Source organism: Lemur catta, chromosome 8 (assembly GCF_020740605.2).
Source record: "Lemur catta isolate mLemCat1 chromosome 8, mLemCat1.pri, whole genome shotgun sequence".
NCBI lineage: Eukaryota > Metazoa > Chordata > Mammalia > Primates > Lemuridae > Lemur > Lemur catta.
Window position 1 is genome coordinate 6,118,191 of NC_059135.1, and position 16,307 is coordinate 6,134,497.

Sequence of the window (16,307 nt, forward strand, 5' to 3'; positions counted from 1 at the left end):
TTACAATCAGACATGTGCAAAATTATGTATAAGCACGTCCAAATTTTGACAATTAATAGTCTCAGGTCAAAAATTGCCAACATCGACCATATCTGTGGAACCAAAACATACTTGCAGTAGAAACCAACACCTACGAGACACCTAAAAATGGTGCTAAATTCATGAGACAGAAACGTCAAGGAACACTGCGGTGACCAGACCCTCGCTCGCGGCTCCCGCATCGCGACGGCGGCCCGCCCACCCTCCAGGCGGGCGGCTCACTGACTCAAGCGCTGCCTTCCCAGTGAGGCCGTCCGGGCTTCCCCAGGTCGCTCCCTGGGCGCTGCACCCCCTTTGTTAGAAAGGGCACTTCTCACACGGTCACGCACACCTTGGAACAGTCTCTCCCATGGGCCTGGCGACTCCCCACAGGCAGTGACTCTCTCTTACTCATTTTTTCCCAGTGTCCAGACGCTGCTTAAGGGTCCCCTGGCTGGCCCTCCCACTGGCCCAGCTGGGAGGGGACACTCACTTGGGTACAGGATCTTGGTGTTCAGCGCAGGCAGGCCATCCCGGCTTCCCGGCTGGGGAGGAAGAGAAGCAGAACTGCCCAGCAACAAACTTCCTTTGCTGATCAGCTTTTCACAGGGGGCTTTAGACACTGTGACAACAGAACAGAAAACCTGACCACCGTTCAACACAGAACGCTACTGAAACCCTGCGGCAAAATGCACGGGGGGTGAGGGAGTGGGGAGGCAGGTGACAGACCCCTGCTCAGCCCATGGGAAGCGTGTGAGATAGAGAAGGCCCCAAGTGAGGGGGCAGAGGGGAGCATGGGGCTCGTGTGACACGCTAAGGGCTTGGGCTCATCTGAAGGGTGACACGGGCCTCAATGGCAGCACAGGAGGGAGGGGGTGACCCCTAATCTCAGTCTGGGCCATGGAAGATGGAGTCCATGCATGGCAGAGCTCTGAGGGGTAGCGCTCTAATGGCCACAGTGTCAACTCTGAGCAGATTCCTCCCAGTGGCCTGACGGTGCCCTCCACACAAACAGATTCCAGGAGGGGCAAGGGTCCGGCCCTGTTAGACACAGCCCCTTCTGAGCAGTTCTTCAGGCACGGCGAGGCTCTGAGGACAGCAAGCAAGGGCAAGACACCAAGCACTCCTCAGCAAGGAGGGTCCTCTCCCTGCTGGCAGGAGGTCCCACTGGTTCTCCCGGCGGCCACCAGATAAACCTCGGTGCACCCGCAGGTGATGCATGGAAACAGGCCATGGGTTGTGAGTCTACTCGGCCATGTGGCCAAAGCAGTCACGAGAAAGCACCCTAAAGCACCCTAAAACTTCCACTTCAGGCGCGCTGGGTCTCACCACAACCCAAGCCCTAATGGCAGCACCGAGGGAAGAGGGACAGGCTGGTACCTTTGCGCTGGCTCCTCCCCTTCGTGGCTCCACAGCTCTCACTCTGGGACAGCGGCGGGCACACCCTGTTGTCCGTCCTCTCCTCCGACTCAGAGAGACCCAGCACGAACCCCTCCTGCTCTTGCGTCTGGGCGTTTTGCTCATCAACAGCTGGGCAAGGAAAGGGCGTTTGCAACTGAGCACGTGGGTGTTATGGTAAGGACAACATCAGCTGGGGAGTCCCCTCCCCATTTCCATCGAATGTCCTCTGGCTGAAGGTCTAGACCGCTAAGTCCCCACCCCACCCACCTTCTTCCTGGCCCTGCATGGTCAGTACGAAGCCCCGGGGCATCGGTGCTCACAGGCTGGGAGGAGGAGGCTGAGGGGCTAAAGATGACGGGGACGGGAGGCAAGTGCCGGAGACGGGCGCCGAGTAGCCGGGGGCCGCGGCGGGAGAGGCGGGAGAGGCACTCTGTGACCTGAGGGCTCCCGCTAAGGGGAGGAGCAGTCCCTGTCTCACAGTGAAGACAGGAGGGCCAGGAGAGGGACCTGGGCTCTGAAGCCCACAGGCCAGGCTGGTGTCCCAGTGTGTGCCTTTCTGTCACCACATTCCAGGGCACACCGAGAACGCCTGAAGAAAGCCACCTCTCAGCAAGAGACCATTACCTTTTTCTGTGTGTTCGATGATCTGGCGAATCGCTTTCTTCAGGCTGTTGGCCCTCAGCATGAGCTGTTCCCGGGGCCGGAATATCTGCGGCCGCGCCGGGCAGGCCATTGCCACCGAGCGGTCCCCGGTGGAGCCACAGACGCTGCCTGGCCCGTCACCGTCTTCAGCCTCCTCGGCGATGGTCGGGGGTGGGTTGGGCAGCGAGGATGAGGCCTGGGACTCATCGTCCAAGGTCTTGAGGAGTGAGTCCAGCTTCTCCTTCAGGACAGAGCACTAGACAGGAACGCAGCGGCATGCAGAGCGCTCTTCTCCACACCGCGACGACCCCCCGCCCGCCCCGCCCGTGCACGGACCTTCTTGGCCATGACCTCCGACTCCTCTGAGCTCTCGGTCGTCTTCTCATAGGCCTTCCCCACCCGGGCCACGAAGTCCTTAACCGTCTCGCAGAGCACTCTAGGAGGGGACACAGAAGGACACGTCTAGAGAGAGGGCTCCTGGCTGGGACCCGGGTGCCCGCCCGCCTGAGCTCTGCTTTCCCCGCTGCCGCCAGGCACTCACTTGGCAGAGGAGATCACCACCGAGTGCTGGTCCGAGGTCAGGATTTTAGAAAGATGGGCCGCAACCGAGTCTTCATAGAAGAGAATTTGCTGCACCTGCAATCTCCCCAAAACAGAGCGGGGGCCTGTTAGCCTCTGACCCAAAGCTCCTGAGCCCCAGCGAATGTCTCACCAGCTTCCCTGGCGGCAAATAACCCTGACTCTCCCCTCACAGACACTGCCCTGCCCAGCAAAGCTGCAACTCCAAATCCTAACCCGAGATTCACCAGTGCTTTGTAAGAGATTTCAAAAGCTTCATCAAGCTGTGGACAAACGGAAAGAGTGGATCTCAACGAAGAAAAAGACGTAAAAATGTACGAACAGCTCACAAGTGTTCAGTCTGAGATCACCACGCCAGCCTGTGCTAGGAACGTCAGCCTTTACTCCCCTTTCATCCTACGGTAGGTGAGCTGCTGCTAGGCAGGCTCCTTGGTTTAGCTTCTGCTCACAGCAGAGGCCTCATCTTCCACCTGGCTGCGAACACTAGCGTGCGTGCACGTGTGTGTGTGCGCGTGCGTGTGCGCATGCAAGTGTGTGTGTGCGCGTGTGCATGCATGTGCATGTGTGCGTGCGTGTATGTGTGCATGCGTGTGTGTGCGTGTGCATGCGTGCATGCGTGTGCGTGTGCATGCGTGTGTGCGTGTGTGCGTACATGTGCGTCTGTGCACATATGCATGCACATGTGTGCATGCGTGATTGTGCACGTGCATGTGTGTGCGTGTATGTGCACATGCATGTGTATGTGTCCGTGTGTCTGCATGCATGTGCGTGTGTGCACGTGTGAATGTGCGTGCATGTGCATGCGTGCATGTGTGTGCATGCGTGTATATGCACATGCATGTGTGTGCGTATGTATCCGTGTGTGTGTGTGTGTGTGCACACGCACCCACTCTCTCTCCCCGTCTCTCTCAGTGCCAATGGCTCTCTTCACCAGTTGCCTCTACCTGCAGAGCTCTATCCTGTGTGGGTTGATAACTGCTCTCTTTAGGACCTAGCCCAGGGGTCAGCAAACTAATGGCCAGATAGTAAATATTTTGGTCTTTCCACGCACAGTTATTTGTCCTCTCAAAAATAAAACCAAAAAAACAAAAAAGCCCCAAACCACCCACCCCCTTCCCGGCTCAGAAGGCCGTGTAGAAGCGGCCTGGGCAGGCCCTCGGCCCTGACAAAAACTCCCCCTTCCCGCTGCCCCAACCGCATCGAACAGGGACTGCCCTGGGCAGAGTCCGGCTCACACGCAGCTGGCGGCCGCTCGCCCAGTGGGCATGGGCACGGCCAGGACTGCCCCACCACTGCCAGAGCAGGGTATGAAAAGAGAAGGCAACGTCAGTCTGTGCCCCGAGGGGACTTGTAAGAGAGTTAAACCAAAACAGTAACAACCACTCAACAAAGAGAAGAACTGAAAGTTGACCTAGAGCAGGCTGACAGGAGGGGCTGGGATGTCACAGGGGAGTGGGACAGGTGAGCACCTGGGGACTGAGGAACGACTGGGCATTCCAGGCACACGGGAACGGCAGGGGAAGGAACAAGCGCAGACCTCGCAAGGGGTGCTGCGGAGCTGACGGGATGCACTGAGAGCGGGAAGTCACGGGAAAGGCCTGTGGGAAGCCCCCCAAGGCCTGGTGGTAACCTCAGGGGACCCCTAGATGTCACAAAGCACAAAATCCTCTGCCAAGGGGAGTGAGAATCCGCTCGCCGCCAACTCAGCCTGGGGTTCACGCAGAACCTCTGCAGGGCGGGGAGGCAGCGGGAACGGCTAGGCAGGGCAGTGAGGTCACTGAGCAGGCTGTGCAGCTGCCTGGCATACCTCGGAGTCCTCGCTGAAGTCTTCGGTGACGGTGGAGGAGGCCTGCCTGGGTAGTTTGGTCTCGTACGCCATGACGCTCCACCTGCACACACACGAGGTCGGTGCCACCCACCGTGAGCAGGGGCGGGACAGGCCACCCCCAAGGGCAGACTCTGCACCCTCCCTTCCGTGGCCTGGGGCCTTGAAATTTCATTTTCAAGCCCTCTGTCTCGGTTCTGCACCTGTAACCCAGCTCTTCACCTGGCTGAGAACAAAGGTCTCCCCTCCACAGGCAACAGGGCACTACCGCTCCATTGAAAGGGAGAAATACACCCTGTAAACGGCTGCCTTTGAGATGCTGCTTTTGGGAGACACGGTTTACCCTCCTTCAGGGAGCTGGTCCATACCAGCTCTTCTCGGGTCCCAGAGGCACATGGAGGAGGCCCTGAAGAGGTGGGGCGTTGCAAGCCCCCCTGTAATCAGAGCTCCAGGGTCCTGGGGGCGGCTGGGTTTGTGTCTGACAGATTCCTGCAGAGTGTCACGCATCTAGCTCAGAGCTACAAGTATCTCACTCGGGGGGGGGGGGGGGGACCAAGGGGTATCTTTAGGCACTAGAGGACAATTCCCCAAAACTACTTCTGAGAATAGGATATAAGAAAATGGAATTGCTCGAACACGTGACATGGAGTACTTTGCCGATGGGTATTAGATGCTGGACTGAGGCACCTGACAGATTTAGGTTTGGCCTCATGAGAAGACCTGACCATTCTAGGGCATGATTCTTAACCTGTTTTGTTTGTTTTTATCCTTTCCATAACCTGACCAAAAATCAAAGACTATCAGAAAAAAATAATATATGCTCAAGGTCAAATTTTTACAAATGACTTCACCATAGATCCCAGGTCAAGAACACTGGGCGAGGTGGCCCATCTCTCAGAAACCTTCCACTCATGTGGCACTAGAACACGTCCCCACTCACCTGTCCAGCATCTTGGTGCTGGCTCTTTCCAGCTTCTCCAAGATCTGGGGCAGCTGGGTGTCATCGTCACAGGCCGAGCCCCAGCCCAGCACGCGTGCCAGGTCGTTCCCTGTCCCTAGTGGCAGCACTCCCAGCTGACACTAACAGAAACAGTGGGGAGGAGGCAGTCAAGCACCTGGGAGTAAGACCCACCTCCCAGCCCACTGGCCCTCCTGGTTACCTACAATGACACCTCAATGAGGTGTGAGAGATCTCATCTAAAACCGTGGTAACAGGCAGAGCCCACCAGAGGGGACAGATGGTCTTTGTAATCTGACAGAAAATGCCAGGGTCGTCGACCCCTCCCTCTCCCATATCTCTCGGCTGTGGCCACAGCTTGACAATCAACCCCTTGCAACCTCTCTGATCCGTATTCCCCAAATCCCCTTCCTTCCCATGTTCACTGCAATGACCATGACCCTGAAGGCTCATTCTGTAAGTCCCCACCACCTATCTCTCCATCCACTACAATATCTTACTAATGTCAAATACTTCTTCCAAAAATATCACTAGTATCACTTCACTCCTCTAAAAACATCTTCAGTGGCTTCTAAATTATATCAAAAAAGGGGGCCAGGACCACCCAGTCTGAACATCATACTTCGGCACGTATGCCCCAGGGCTCAGTCTACCCCCACCTACCTGCCATTCCCCAAACAGATTCTGTGCATTGCTCACGCCTCACCCTCCACGTGGAAGTCCCATCCCAGAGTCCTCGGGGAATCCCAACCATGCCAGTTGAGTGCTTAGGAGGCCCCCACACACTGGCTGCCCCAGAACTCTCCAGCCTTCAACTCTGACAGTGCAGCAACCAGCCAGTCATCAGGCCTGCAGTCCTCCCTGCAGCACTGCACAGCCCTCTGTTCACCAGCTGCAAGTGACCACACACGAGGCCCTGCCACTGTGCGGGGACGGCAAGCACAATGCAAGGTACCACTTCATCCAGAGCTCGGTCTGGGAGGGCAGCGGGCAGGAGCGAGCAGGACAGCAGAGCCCGACACACCGATGGAGAGGGCCCAGCACTGACAGGCGCCCAGAAGGGCTGGGGCCTCAGTGAGGTTTCCTAGAGGCTTAAAGGAAGAGGAGGGGCGTGTACAGGTACAGGTGGTGTTCTAGGTAGCAAGGTGACACACCTGTGAAGGGGCAAGTTGGAGCTCTGCAGGGAGGGCACTGAGGAAAGAGGAAGACAGAAGCAAAGAAGAAGGAGCCAAGTCTGGGGCTCTGGTAACCTTTCCCAAAGCCAGGGAAGCCACTGCAGAAAGCTAGGGGGGTGTGCGAGCACAACTGCCCCAGGAAGGTCACCGGCTGAGTGGTGGGGGGACAGAGGCCAGGAGCTCAGCACAGACGCTCCTCACCATGCAGGTGGCTCAGACTGGGGACATGTCAGTGGGCAGGATGACAGGACTGAGCCCAGCAATTAGCGAGAAATGATGGGGGAAGAAGATGAAATCAAGAACCACTGTCAGATTTCTGGCTCAGACATCTGCATGGCAATGTCCCCAGACTCCAAGGAAAGGAATGAGGCTGAGGCTGAGTGACAGCTGGTGCTGGAAGCTCACCGCACCACGAGACAGCCTTGAGCCCAGGGCTCAGCTGTAAACTGGGGCCCCCAGGACACAGATGGCAGCAAAAACCCTGTGAGTTGCTGAGCTGTCCCCTGAGGAGGAACGTGAAGGAGGAGAGGCCCGGCAAGGCTCTGAGGACATAGCCTTTAAAGGGAAGGCGAGGCGGGAGAAGCCCCTACAGAGATGGGACAGCCAGGAAGAGAAGAAACCCCAAGGGGGTTGGGGTCCCACAGAGGGAGTGGCTGGAGCATCAAGTGCCACACAAAAATCAAAGGAGATAACGTTCACGGGTGAAAATGAACCACAAGGTTTCACTGTTCTCCTAACTAGCCATAGTGAACTTGTGAATGATCCACAAATTCAACAAAACTTGAAACTGGACCGGCGTGGACTGCTCCAACCCACCACCAGGCGGCGCTATTTCTCTTTCCTGAGCAGCCGCCCACGGCCACCACCACCCCGGTAAACACCAAAAAGTGGGCAGGGCTGGGGAGAGAACCCAGAGCCACTGGAAAATACGTTCAAGTCTCACAGAAGATTGGAATTTTTTTTAAATGGACCATAATAAACAGCATTAAAAAATACAAAAATCTTCATAATGCTGGTGAATGGGTCTCTCAATATGACAAAAATCTTGAAGACAAAAAAAAAAAAAAAAAAACCCAGGAAATTGAAGACAAATGACAAATCAGGAAAAAAAATATCTGCAATGACAGGTAAGGAGTTCAAGTAACAATAATCCTTAGACATCAACTGTTTAAAAAAAGGAAAGTGTATTCCCAAGAGAGAATGAGGCAAAAAAAAAAAAAATCAACAGGCAATTCATTTAAAATGTCATTATCAACTAAGATGTTCAACTTCACTAGTAATTAAAGAAATCAAAATAAGACATTTTATTGTCTACTTAGCTGGGCAAAAACTGAAGACGTGACACATGGGCAGTGTGTAGGAAAGGACAGGCCACAGGGCACTAGGAACGTAAACTGGCGCAGCCCTGACGGGGCAGTGTGGCGATGCACCTCAATACGTAAGTCTGGGTGCGCTTCAGAAGAGGAAATAACTGGGAAGCGTATACCTGGTTTTGCCACAGTTGTCTCTGCAAAGCCGTCCAAGCGCCCACCCTGGGGGAGGTGGTCTAGCCCAGGGCGCCCAGCTCCGTCAGCGGTGAACGACCACCCACACCCCTAACTAGCAGATGCAGAGCACGAGGTGTCCACATACTAGTGATTTTTAAAATGCAGCAACAGCAGAGCGTGGGTAATATGGCCCATGTAAATTCGGCTGCACTACGCATCACATGCACATATCGTAACAGACATTTGAGAGTCAGCGAAATGTCAGCTGTGGCTAATCATGTGGGGAGAGCAGTGGCTGGGAGTGAAAATTCAATGAACGTAGGAACACCTTTTTATACATAATCAGGAAAGTCTATTTTTATTTAATACAGAGTTCAGTGACCCATAACTCTGACTTGAGAAAAGTATATTTCTGTCCCCTACTCATAAGCAAGATGCATCAAGCCATAAGTCAGTACCCAATAAAGAGCCAACAGGGGGACAGGAAGGGCAACAGCCCCCTCAGACCTGCTCCCCACCTAGGTTCCTCCAGGGCTCTTCTTTCTGTAGCTCCCCTACTTCTGCCTGTGCAGTTCCCGTTCACGCACCATGGCCAGAGCCCCTGGGCCTCCACACTCTCCTCCCTGGCCACAATCCACACAACCTGTGCTGGCCCGTCTGGGAACAGGTGCCCTGAGATGAAAAGGAGCTGAGACTGCATGTCCTCTCTACCTTGGCACCCTCTTCCCTAGGCTGGGCTTCTTCACGTCCAGGTACCTGTTTATGAAGGTTGAGGCTGTCAATTTCAGAAAGGACCCAGCCAACACTGCCATCCCCGCCACAAACCAGAATCCGGAATGTGTCAAACTTCTGGAATAACCGTAAGCTGCAGAGAAAAGAGAAAGTCGGTGGAACGACATGCATGCTACAGACACAGACAGGCTTGTCGGTCTGGGCCAGCTGTATCCGTGCTCCTCACGGCTGGCCTGGGCCAGAGCTGGAGGGCAGGGAGGTGTACAGAGGCTCTGACATGTGACACCGTCTACACAGCCCCTGTGCTCAGGCCTGCTTTGTTGAGGTGGACAGCAGAGGCCCTGGGGCCCACAGAGCCCCTCCACCCAGGGCCCCAGCCCACACGAGCCCGAGATGATGGTGGACGACGAGCCACTGGATCCTGAGCAGACACTGCAGACTCAAGGGTGTGCCAACGCTTCATCCTGCTCAGATGCCAGCTCCTGCCGGGTTCGGGAGCACAGCTTCTGCAGCCCCAGCCCCAGCCACACAAGCCCAGCCTACGTCACTGTCCCTCACCTGCCCCATCCACATACAGCTTCTGCCAACCTTCCCACCATGCCCTCTGGACTGCCCTGCACCCGCAGCCCCAGCACCCACTTGTCCCCAGGCCTGCAGTCAGGTCCTATCCGGCACTTGCTCTGGTTACTTCGGAGCCCCGGGCTGACAGATGCCTTGTCCCCTCTGTAGCACGTAAGGCCTGGGCCACCGGGTCCTCTGGGCTGGGGGACCCCTGCCTGCTCCCCTCCTGGCTCCTCAGGTCTCCTGCCACCCTTGCCCTCCCCCACAGCAGCCCCACTCGAGCCCCACCGCTGTGGCCACTCACTCCTCACCCTCTTCCTGCATGGCCCCACCCAGGTTTTGGCTTCAAGGACCACAAAGGTGCTAATGACCCTAAACTGACCCCCAGGCTGCTCCTGAAGGCTGACATGTACAACTGTCCACCAGAACACACCACTGTGGAGTCCTACAGCGCCTCCACTAGGACATGTCCCTCCTCTAAGAATGGCAGTGCCACCACCGACACAGTCTGTAGGCCGGACCTGCCTCCTCTCAGCCTGCCCTCCTAGCAGCCTCTCCTCTACTCCCACACGCCACAGCTGGCTTGGGCCCCACCATGCTTTCCTGGAGTCACAGGAGCCTCCCAATCCACCTGTCACTCTTCCTGGACACCTCCCACCTGTGCTCCCAGTGAGATCTTTCTCACTTTATGAGGTTGCCCTTCACGTCAGGAAAGCATCAAACCTCTCGGCCAGCCCCTGCAGCCCTCCCTGACCCACAGCTTTCTGCCCAGTGCCCGCCACTCCCCGGCCCAGTGGCCCATGGCGCTGTCCCCTGCTGTGCATTTGCACGGGCAGCACCCTCTGCCTGGAAGGCTCCCGACCTCCCTTGCAGCCATCGGGACACTGGTGCTCCTCAAATGCTAGCTCCACACGGAGACTAACAGACCCCCAGTTTGATTTATAAGACCCCTCTCTGGGTTCCCAAAGAAGTTCTACATCACCCACTGGATGACAGACCACCCTCACCCTGCCACACACTCCTGACAGCTGACATGTGTCCATGCCCCCACCTGACCGGCCTGTACACCTGCCTCGAGCTCAGCGCCTGACCAGAGCGAGCGCTCAGCCCACAGGCAGGCATGGTGACGCGGCGCCAGGCCAGGTCTGCACAGAACCCAGCCTTGGTGCAGCCCTGCTCTCGAGAGGAGAGGTGAAGGTCAAGGCTGGGAATCTCAATGACAAAGCGGCAGCTCTAGGCCCTGTGATGAACCGTTTGGGACAAGCTACTCCCCAGACACAGGAAGTGACTATAATAGATAAACCCCCTTATGTCTCTGAGGGCTCCCTAAGTCATCTCATCTCATGTTTAATTCCAACCACGAATCGTGGCGCTATGCACACATGCCCAAATTAGCACTATTCCCAGGTTCTGCTATGTGGTCTGCCCTGCCCAACCATTTCAAGGCATTTATCCAACACCCCTGGCACCATGTTTCATAACCTGAGCCTGCTCGGTGTGTTGTGACAAGGGATGTATGGCAACTCCACTTCCCCACTTTCTAACTAAAATTATTTATCAACCTGCTGGTGAATGTGGCACTGTGTCATGCAGATCAGATGTCCATCTGCAGAAAGTTTGGGCATGCTGCCTTTGAGGAAACAGGCTCAAGTGCTACCATTTGTTCTCCAATAGCGCTTTGCTGTGAGGGGGAAATCAACTTAGAAGACACCAGAGGACCAGCGAGGGGCAGCGTGTTCCTCCCCAGCCCCAAGCATGTCAGCTGAGGACAGGCAGAGAGCTGGCCCAGGGTCACATCATGACAGCACCTGGCTCCACACACAACCCCTCCCTAGATTCCTCCCAGGAACACACACACTCAGTAACAGGTTCTTCGAGCACTGTCCCCACAACCTGGGCAATCTCCCTGCAGTGCTAGCGAGTCTCTTAGAGCTCCTGCTTGGAACTGGTGCTTCCAAGGGAAGAAGGAATTCACTCAAACGGCAAAATTCACAGACGCAAATGTTTTCTACAAACCTAGGGAAAGTACGAAACTAGATAGAACCCATGCCAGCTCTCCAGAGAGCACATGAACAGCACAATCCCTCTGCCCTGAGCACCCAGGCCCGGGCATGTCTCCTGCCTCGCGGCATGGGCACCCAAGGGGCCTCTCACGTCCCGATGGAAACACACCCCCCCCCTTTGGCCTCGCTGGAAGAAAAAGCTGCTTCCTCAGTACTGACCAGCCATTAAAAAGAATGAGGCAGATCTGCAGATACTGACGTGAAAACATACCCACAATGTTGTATGCTGATACATGTGGAAAGCACCTGCCTAACAGCAGGTAAAGTAGGATCCTGTTTGGTTTAAAAGGTGCATGTTGTGTGTGTGTGTGTGTGTGTGTGTGTGTGTGTGTAGAAAGTTGATGGACATGCACTTCTATTAACTAAGAGTGGGTACCTCTGTGAGTGCAAATTGGGGAGGAGGTGGCTCAACCAACCAACTTTCCTTCCTTCTTTCCTTTTATTTATTTAGAGACAGAGTCTCACTCTATGGCCTAGGCTAGGATGCAGTGGCATCATCATAGCTCACAGCAACCTCAAACTCCTGGGCTCAAGCTATCCTCCTGCCTCAGCCTCCCAAGTTGTTGAGATTATAGGCATAAGCCAACATGCTCGGCTAATTTTTCTATTTTTTGTAGAGATAAGGTCTCACTATGTTGCTCAGACTGGTCTTGAACTCCTGGCCTCAAGTGATCGTCCCGCCTTGGCCTCTCAAAGTGCAGGGATTATACAGGCATGAACCACTGTACCTGGCCTTATTTCTTATTTAAAAATTTGTGGCTTTGCTGTTCTTTTCATAAGTGCACATTATCTATAAAATTTTTAAAACTCCAAGAAAGATATATTTTATAAGCTTCCTACCCGAGGTGTGGTCCTCCATTCATGAGGTCAAAGACCTGGGCAGGGTTCAGCAGCTGTTTGAATCTTCTGAGGAACTTCACACCCTGGTTGTCCCCACTCTTAGAATTGACAAAGACCAACAGTGGGCTTGTGCAAGATGGAGGACAGCTGGCCTTCCAGAACCCTGGATGCAAGAATGAACAGGACAGAGGAAAATGTATAAGCCACAGAAGATGCTAGGGGCACTGCTGATAGAACAAGCAACCACAGATACCCCAAGGGACACACACCTGACACGTGCCCACCCCACAAGTCAGTGAGAGATAAGTGAACACAGGTCCACAGGGCCATTCCCCACATGCGAGGAAGGGAGCCATCGCCACAAGGAGTCCAAGTTCCACCTTGCTGCTGTCTCCTCTGGCCCCTAGTCTGATAGAGCTGATTCTCCTCAGCCACAGACCCCAGCACTCCTACTCCTCCACTGGTACTTGTCAACACGTGACATGTGTCCCAGTGGTGGTGAGAGTGGCCACAAGCCAGCATGTAGCATCTGCCAGACAGAGACAGGCCCAGCTGCTCTGCCTCATGGAAGACAGAGAAGCCTTGGACTCTGTCCACCCGACAGCCAACAGACAGCCCAGGGTCTTCACCTCCAAGCAAAGGACGAGCCTCGGGTCTCGAGTGCTTCCAATGTCAATGCCCTAAAGCCAGGGCAGCGTTTACCACCTCTGCGCAGCTACCCACCCCGCAGCAGTGCCTGCCCTCATGCTGACCACACCTCTCCAAGCCAGCCGACTCTGGAGCGGGAGAGGAGAGAACGCACGGAGGAGGTGCGCGGGTGCAGGCGAGGGGGACGGCACTTGGTACCCACCATCAGAGTCGATGCTGTTGAGCGCTGTGGGTGGGATGACCGACACTTTGCACAGGCCCAGCGGGCACTTGGGCAGCAAGGATTCCTTACACGACGTGTGCACCTGAAACAAGAATCCATGTGCCACCAGGGTCACCTTCAAACACACCGGAAATCCCCCTGCCCTGCAGCTGATGAGCCAGCCTCAGTGGGGCTGACCTGCTCCCAGCAGGACACCCACGTCCTGGCTTTGCGCTGGAGAAGGCATGACACGGAAACACCGGGTGGGAGCCAGTCGTGGCTCACACTATGTGAGCTACAGTCCTGGCCTGACCCCTGGCCCCTTCAGGCACGGCTAACGTTAACTTTCAGGACGGGATTAAGGGCCCTTGGGGCAAGATGGCTTTACGTGCCAGGCTTCCTCCTGGCAGCCAGGCATTCTAATCAGGTCGCTGCAGCAGCGCTTGCCAATGACAGACCCAGCAGTGAGCGCACGGAGACTCCCCATGCCCCTCCCTTGCAGCCCGTCCCACCCAGCAGGGCAGTGACCACACCCAGAACCTCAGAGCAGCCCCATGGGCGACACCATTGCTCTTCCTCCCTCTCACACGTTGCTGTGGCTGCTGTAAACATCAACCAAGAGTGAAACTCTCAGAAAAGCCTCTCCTGCTTCCCTGCTCCCAAACCACAGAGATCGTCAGCTACCCTGTCCCAAATGACCCCTGCAGCGCCTGGATATGGTGCTGTATGAGGAAGATGTGACGTGTCATGAAAACAGACATTTGCATGTGTCTGCAACGCAGTACTAAACTCAAAAGAAAGGAACACACACCCATAACAACCAGTCAATAATGAGAATGACCAGACAGAAAAGGGAAGGTCAAGTCACCGAACAGTCCAACACCTAGACTCTCAGAGCTGGAGGGGCCTCGGGGTGAATGTACCAGGATTCAGAGGAAGGTGAAGCCCCAGCACAAGACATGGGGGTGCAAGGCCCTCGAGGGCCTGTGGGGAGCAGACCCAGCCCCCCCAGCCTGGGCACAGGGCCCACACGCACCATGGCCTTGCACCAGAGGCAGCGCCAGTCCTGCAGCCGCAGCACGCTGCCACAGGTCTTGTCACACACCGTGCACTTGGCGCTCACAGGCAGGTTTCCTTCCAGCCACTGGTGGGGCATGGCAATCTGCAACCAAGCAGAGACACGGTGGGGACGTTCCCAGAGCTCTGCTCCCAAGGCCAGCTGGGAGCCCAGGGGCAGAAACGCCCTTTGTGAACTCAGACTACGCATTCTTCCCAACAAGCTCCTTTGCTGCCGGCCAGTGAGGGGAGAACAGGGCAGGGCCTATGAAGTGCCATCCCACCACACGCCTGCCAGAGGCACAGCAACCACACAGGGCCCCCCCATACTGTCCATGTGACACCTGGTCCCAGGGTGGCCATCCTGAATGAAATGGCAGGGGAGGGCGGGGCCCTCTGACATACCCCATCTGTGTCCTCGATGATGTCCTTCCCAATAGATGCCAGCGTGGTCCACTTGCAGTTGTTGGTTGCACGCACAGCACATCGCTTGTGAGCCTTAAATTTGCACACTGAAAGAGAAGGAACGTAAGAGCCTGCAAGCTTCATCTCTGACAAGGGCTTCCCGTGCTGAGCAGACAGGGTCATAAGAACTGTCCAGGCCTAGAAAAGTCAGGAAAGGAAACAACAGCACTCCTCACTTTGTAACTGAACCACTGTGACCTGCTTAGAGGCTAATGGCAGTGGCACGAGAGGCAGAATTGAGACCAGGCATCAGGGATGGCCAAGAGTCAGCAAACTTCTGTAATGAGCCAGGGAGAGAGTATTTTGGGTTTCGCAAGCCACCTGCGGCCTCCGTCACAACTAACTCTGCTGTCCACGTAGCATGAAAGCAGCCAAAGGCAGCCCTTTTCCATGCAAAGTGAAATTTTAATTTCATGGAATTTCCAAGTGTCACAAGATATTCTTCTTTTGTTTTTTTCCAGCCATTTTAAAATGTAAAAGCCAGTCTTAAGCTTGAGAGCTGTATAAAAACAGGCAGAAGGCAGAGTTTGGCCGGAAACCATAGCTTGGAATCCCTGCTCTAGACCACTGGCCTTGCCCCACATCAGGCTCCCTTGCTCAAACATGTGGCCCTGACCCCTATGTCTGTAGGACACTTTTAATCCATATAACCACGACCCAGTTTACCCGAAGAGGGGAACATCACTACCTTGGGCCAAGCAGTATTTTAAAAACGTCTTTCCCTCTGTATTCGCTACACTTCCTCTTTGTTTCTCCTTACCACCACAGCCCTTCTTTTTACTTTGAGCACTATAGTCATTTTATACAGTGCTCAAAGTAAAAAGGGCTGTGGTGCTAGAAGTTTTCAGATGCTCCCAACATAAAGCAATGATAAATGTTTCAGGTGAATCTTGTCCCAATTACCCTGACTTGATCATTATATGTTATATGCTTGTATCAAAATATGACATACTCCATGAATATATACAACTATTATGTATCAATAAAAAAATAAAAAATTTAAAAAAGGAAAAAAAGACAGGTTGAAAACACCTAGAAATCTTCATGTATATCTGCAGTATGAACTTGAAAATTATGTGCTAAAGCTCATAAGGCTTAGAGTAGAAGATTATGTGGCCTGGATGACTCAGTGACTTGGTTGGACTTTTCATCTTTCACTATTGACTTGACCACTTGGCAGTAAGTGAAGGGAGAATTTGGAAATTATCTGCCTAATTTGATTATTGATCCTGACTGGTGTATAAACAGAACTTGTAAAAAAAATGATTTAACAAAGACTCCTCAGTAGGTAAAATAAACAATGGAGTCACAGAAATCACTTTACCCTTCACTGACCAGGGGGCCACGGCTTACTTATGCTGACTGTGTTTGGATTTCCAAAGCTTTACCAAGTAAAACCTCAGGCCACCTTTCCCAACAGAATAACAAACACATCATCCGCACCTTCGCAGGACAGCCCGTGGGACGTGACCCCAGACAGAGCCTCCCGGCACACATTGCAGTAGGTTGGCCTCGCGTGGGAACAGGCATACCAATTGTGTGTCCCTGAGAAGTGGTCCATGCTGTACTGGGTGGGCTGGAAGAAAGGAATAAAAATGGCAAAGATAAGATGTCCCTTTGAAATTCTTAAGTGTGGCAATTTAGACAGGATTAAA

The 16,307-nt window shown here is 54.5% G+C and overlaps 1 protein-coding gene across 7 annotated transcripts in view; it reads right to left on the reverse strand.

Annotated features, from left to right (window-relative positions):
- The window catches only part of DGKD (diacylglycerol kinase delta), a 103,777-nt gene that overhangs the window by 17,981 nt on the left and 69,489 nt on the right, over positions 1-16,307 (reverse strand). For all 7 annotated transcript variants that reach the window (XM_045559597.1, XM_045559595.1, XM_045559596.1 and 4 more), the window contains 13 exons: positions 16,096-16,228; positions 14,593-14,699; positions 14,168-14,293; positions 13,132-13,234; positions 12,282-12,444; positions 8,842-8,950; positions 5,406-5,545; positions 4,448-4,529; positions 2,603-2,697; positions 2,398-2,497; positions 2,044-2,317; positions 1,399-1,548; positions 512-640 (listed from right to left, as the gene is read on the reverse strand). In XM_045559597.1, coding sequence (XP_045415553.1) covers positions 512-640; positions 1,399-1,548; positions 2,044-2,317; positions 2,398-2,497; positions 2,603-2,697; positions 4,448-4,529; positions 5,406-5,545; positions 8,842-8,950; positions 12,282-12,444; positions 13,132-13,234; positions 14,168-14,293; positions 14,593-14,699; positions 16,096-16,228 — 1,711 coding nt within the window. The remainder of the gene's footprint in view (positions 1-511; positions 641-1,398; positions 1,549-2,043; positions 2,318-2,397; positions 2,498-2,602; positions 2,698-4,447; positions 4,530-5,405; positions 5,546-8,841; positions 8,951-12,281; positions 12,445-13,131; positions 13,235-14,167; positions 14,294-14,592; positions 14,700-16,095; positions 16,229-16,307) is intronic.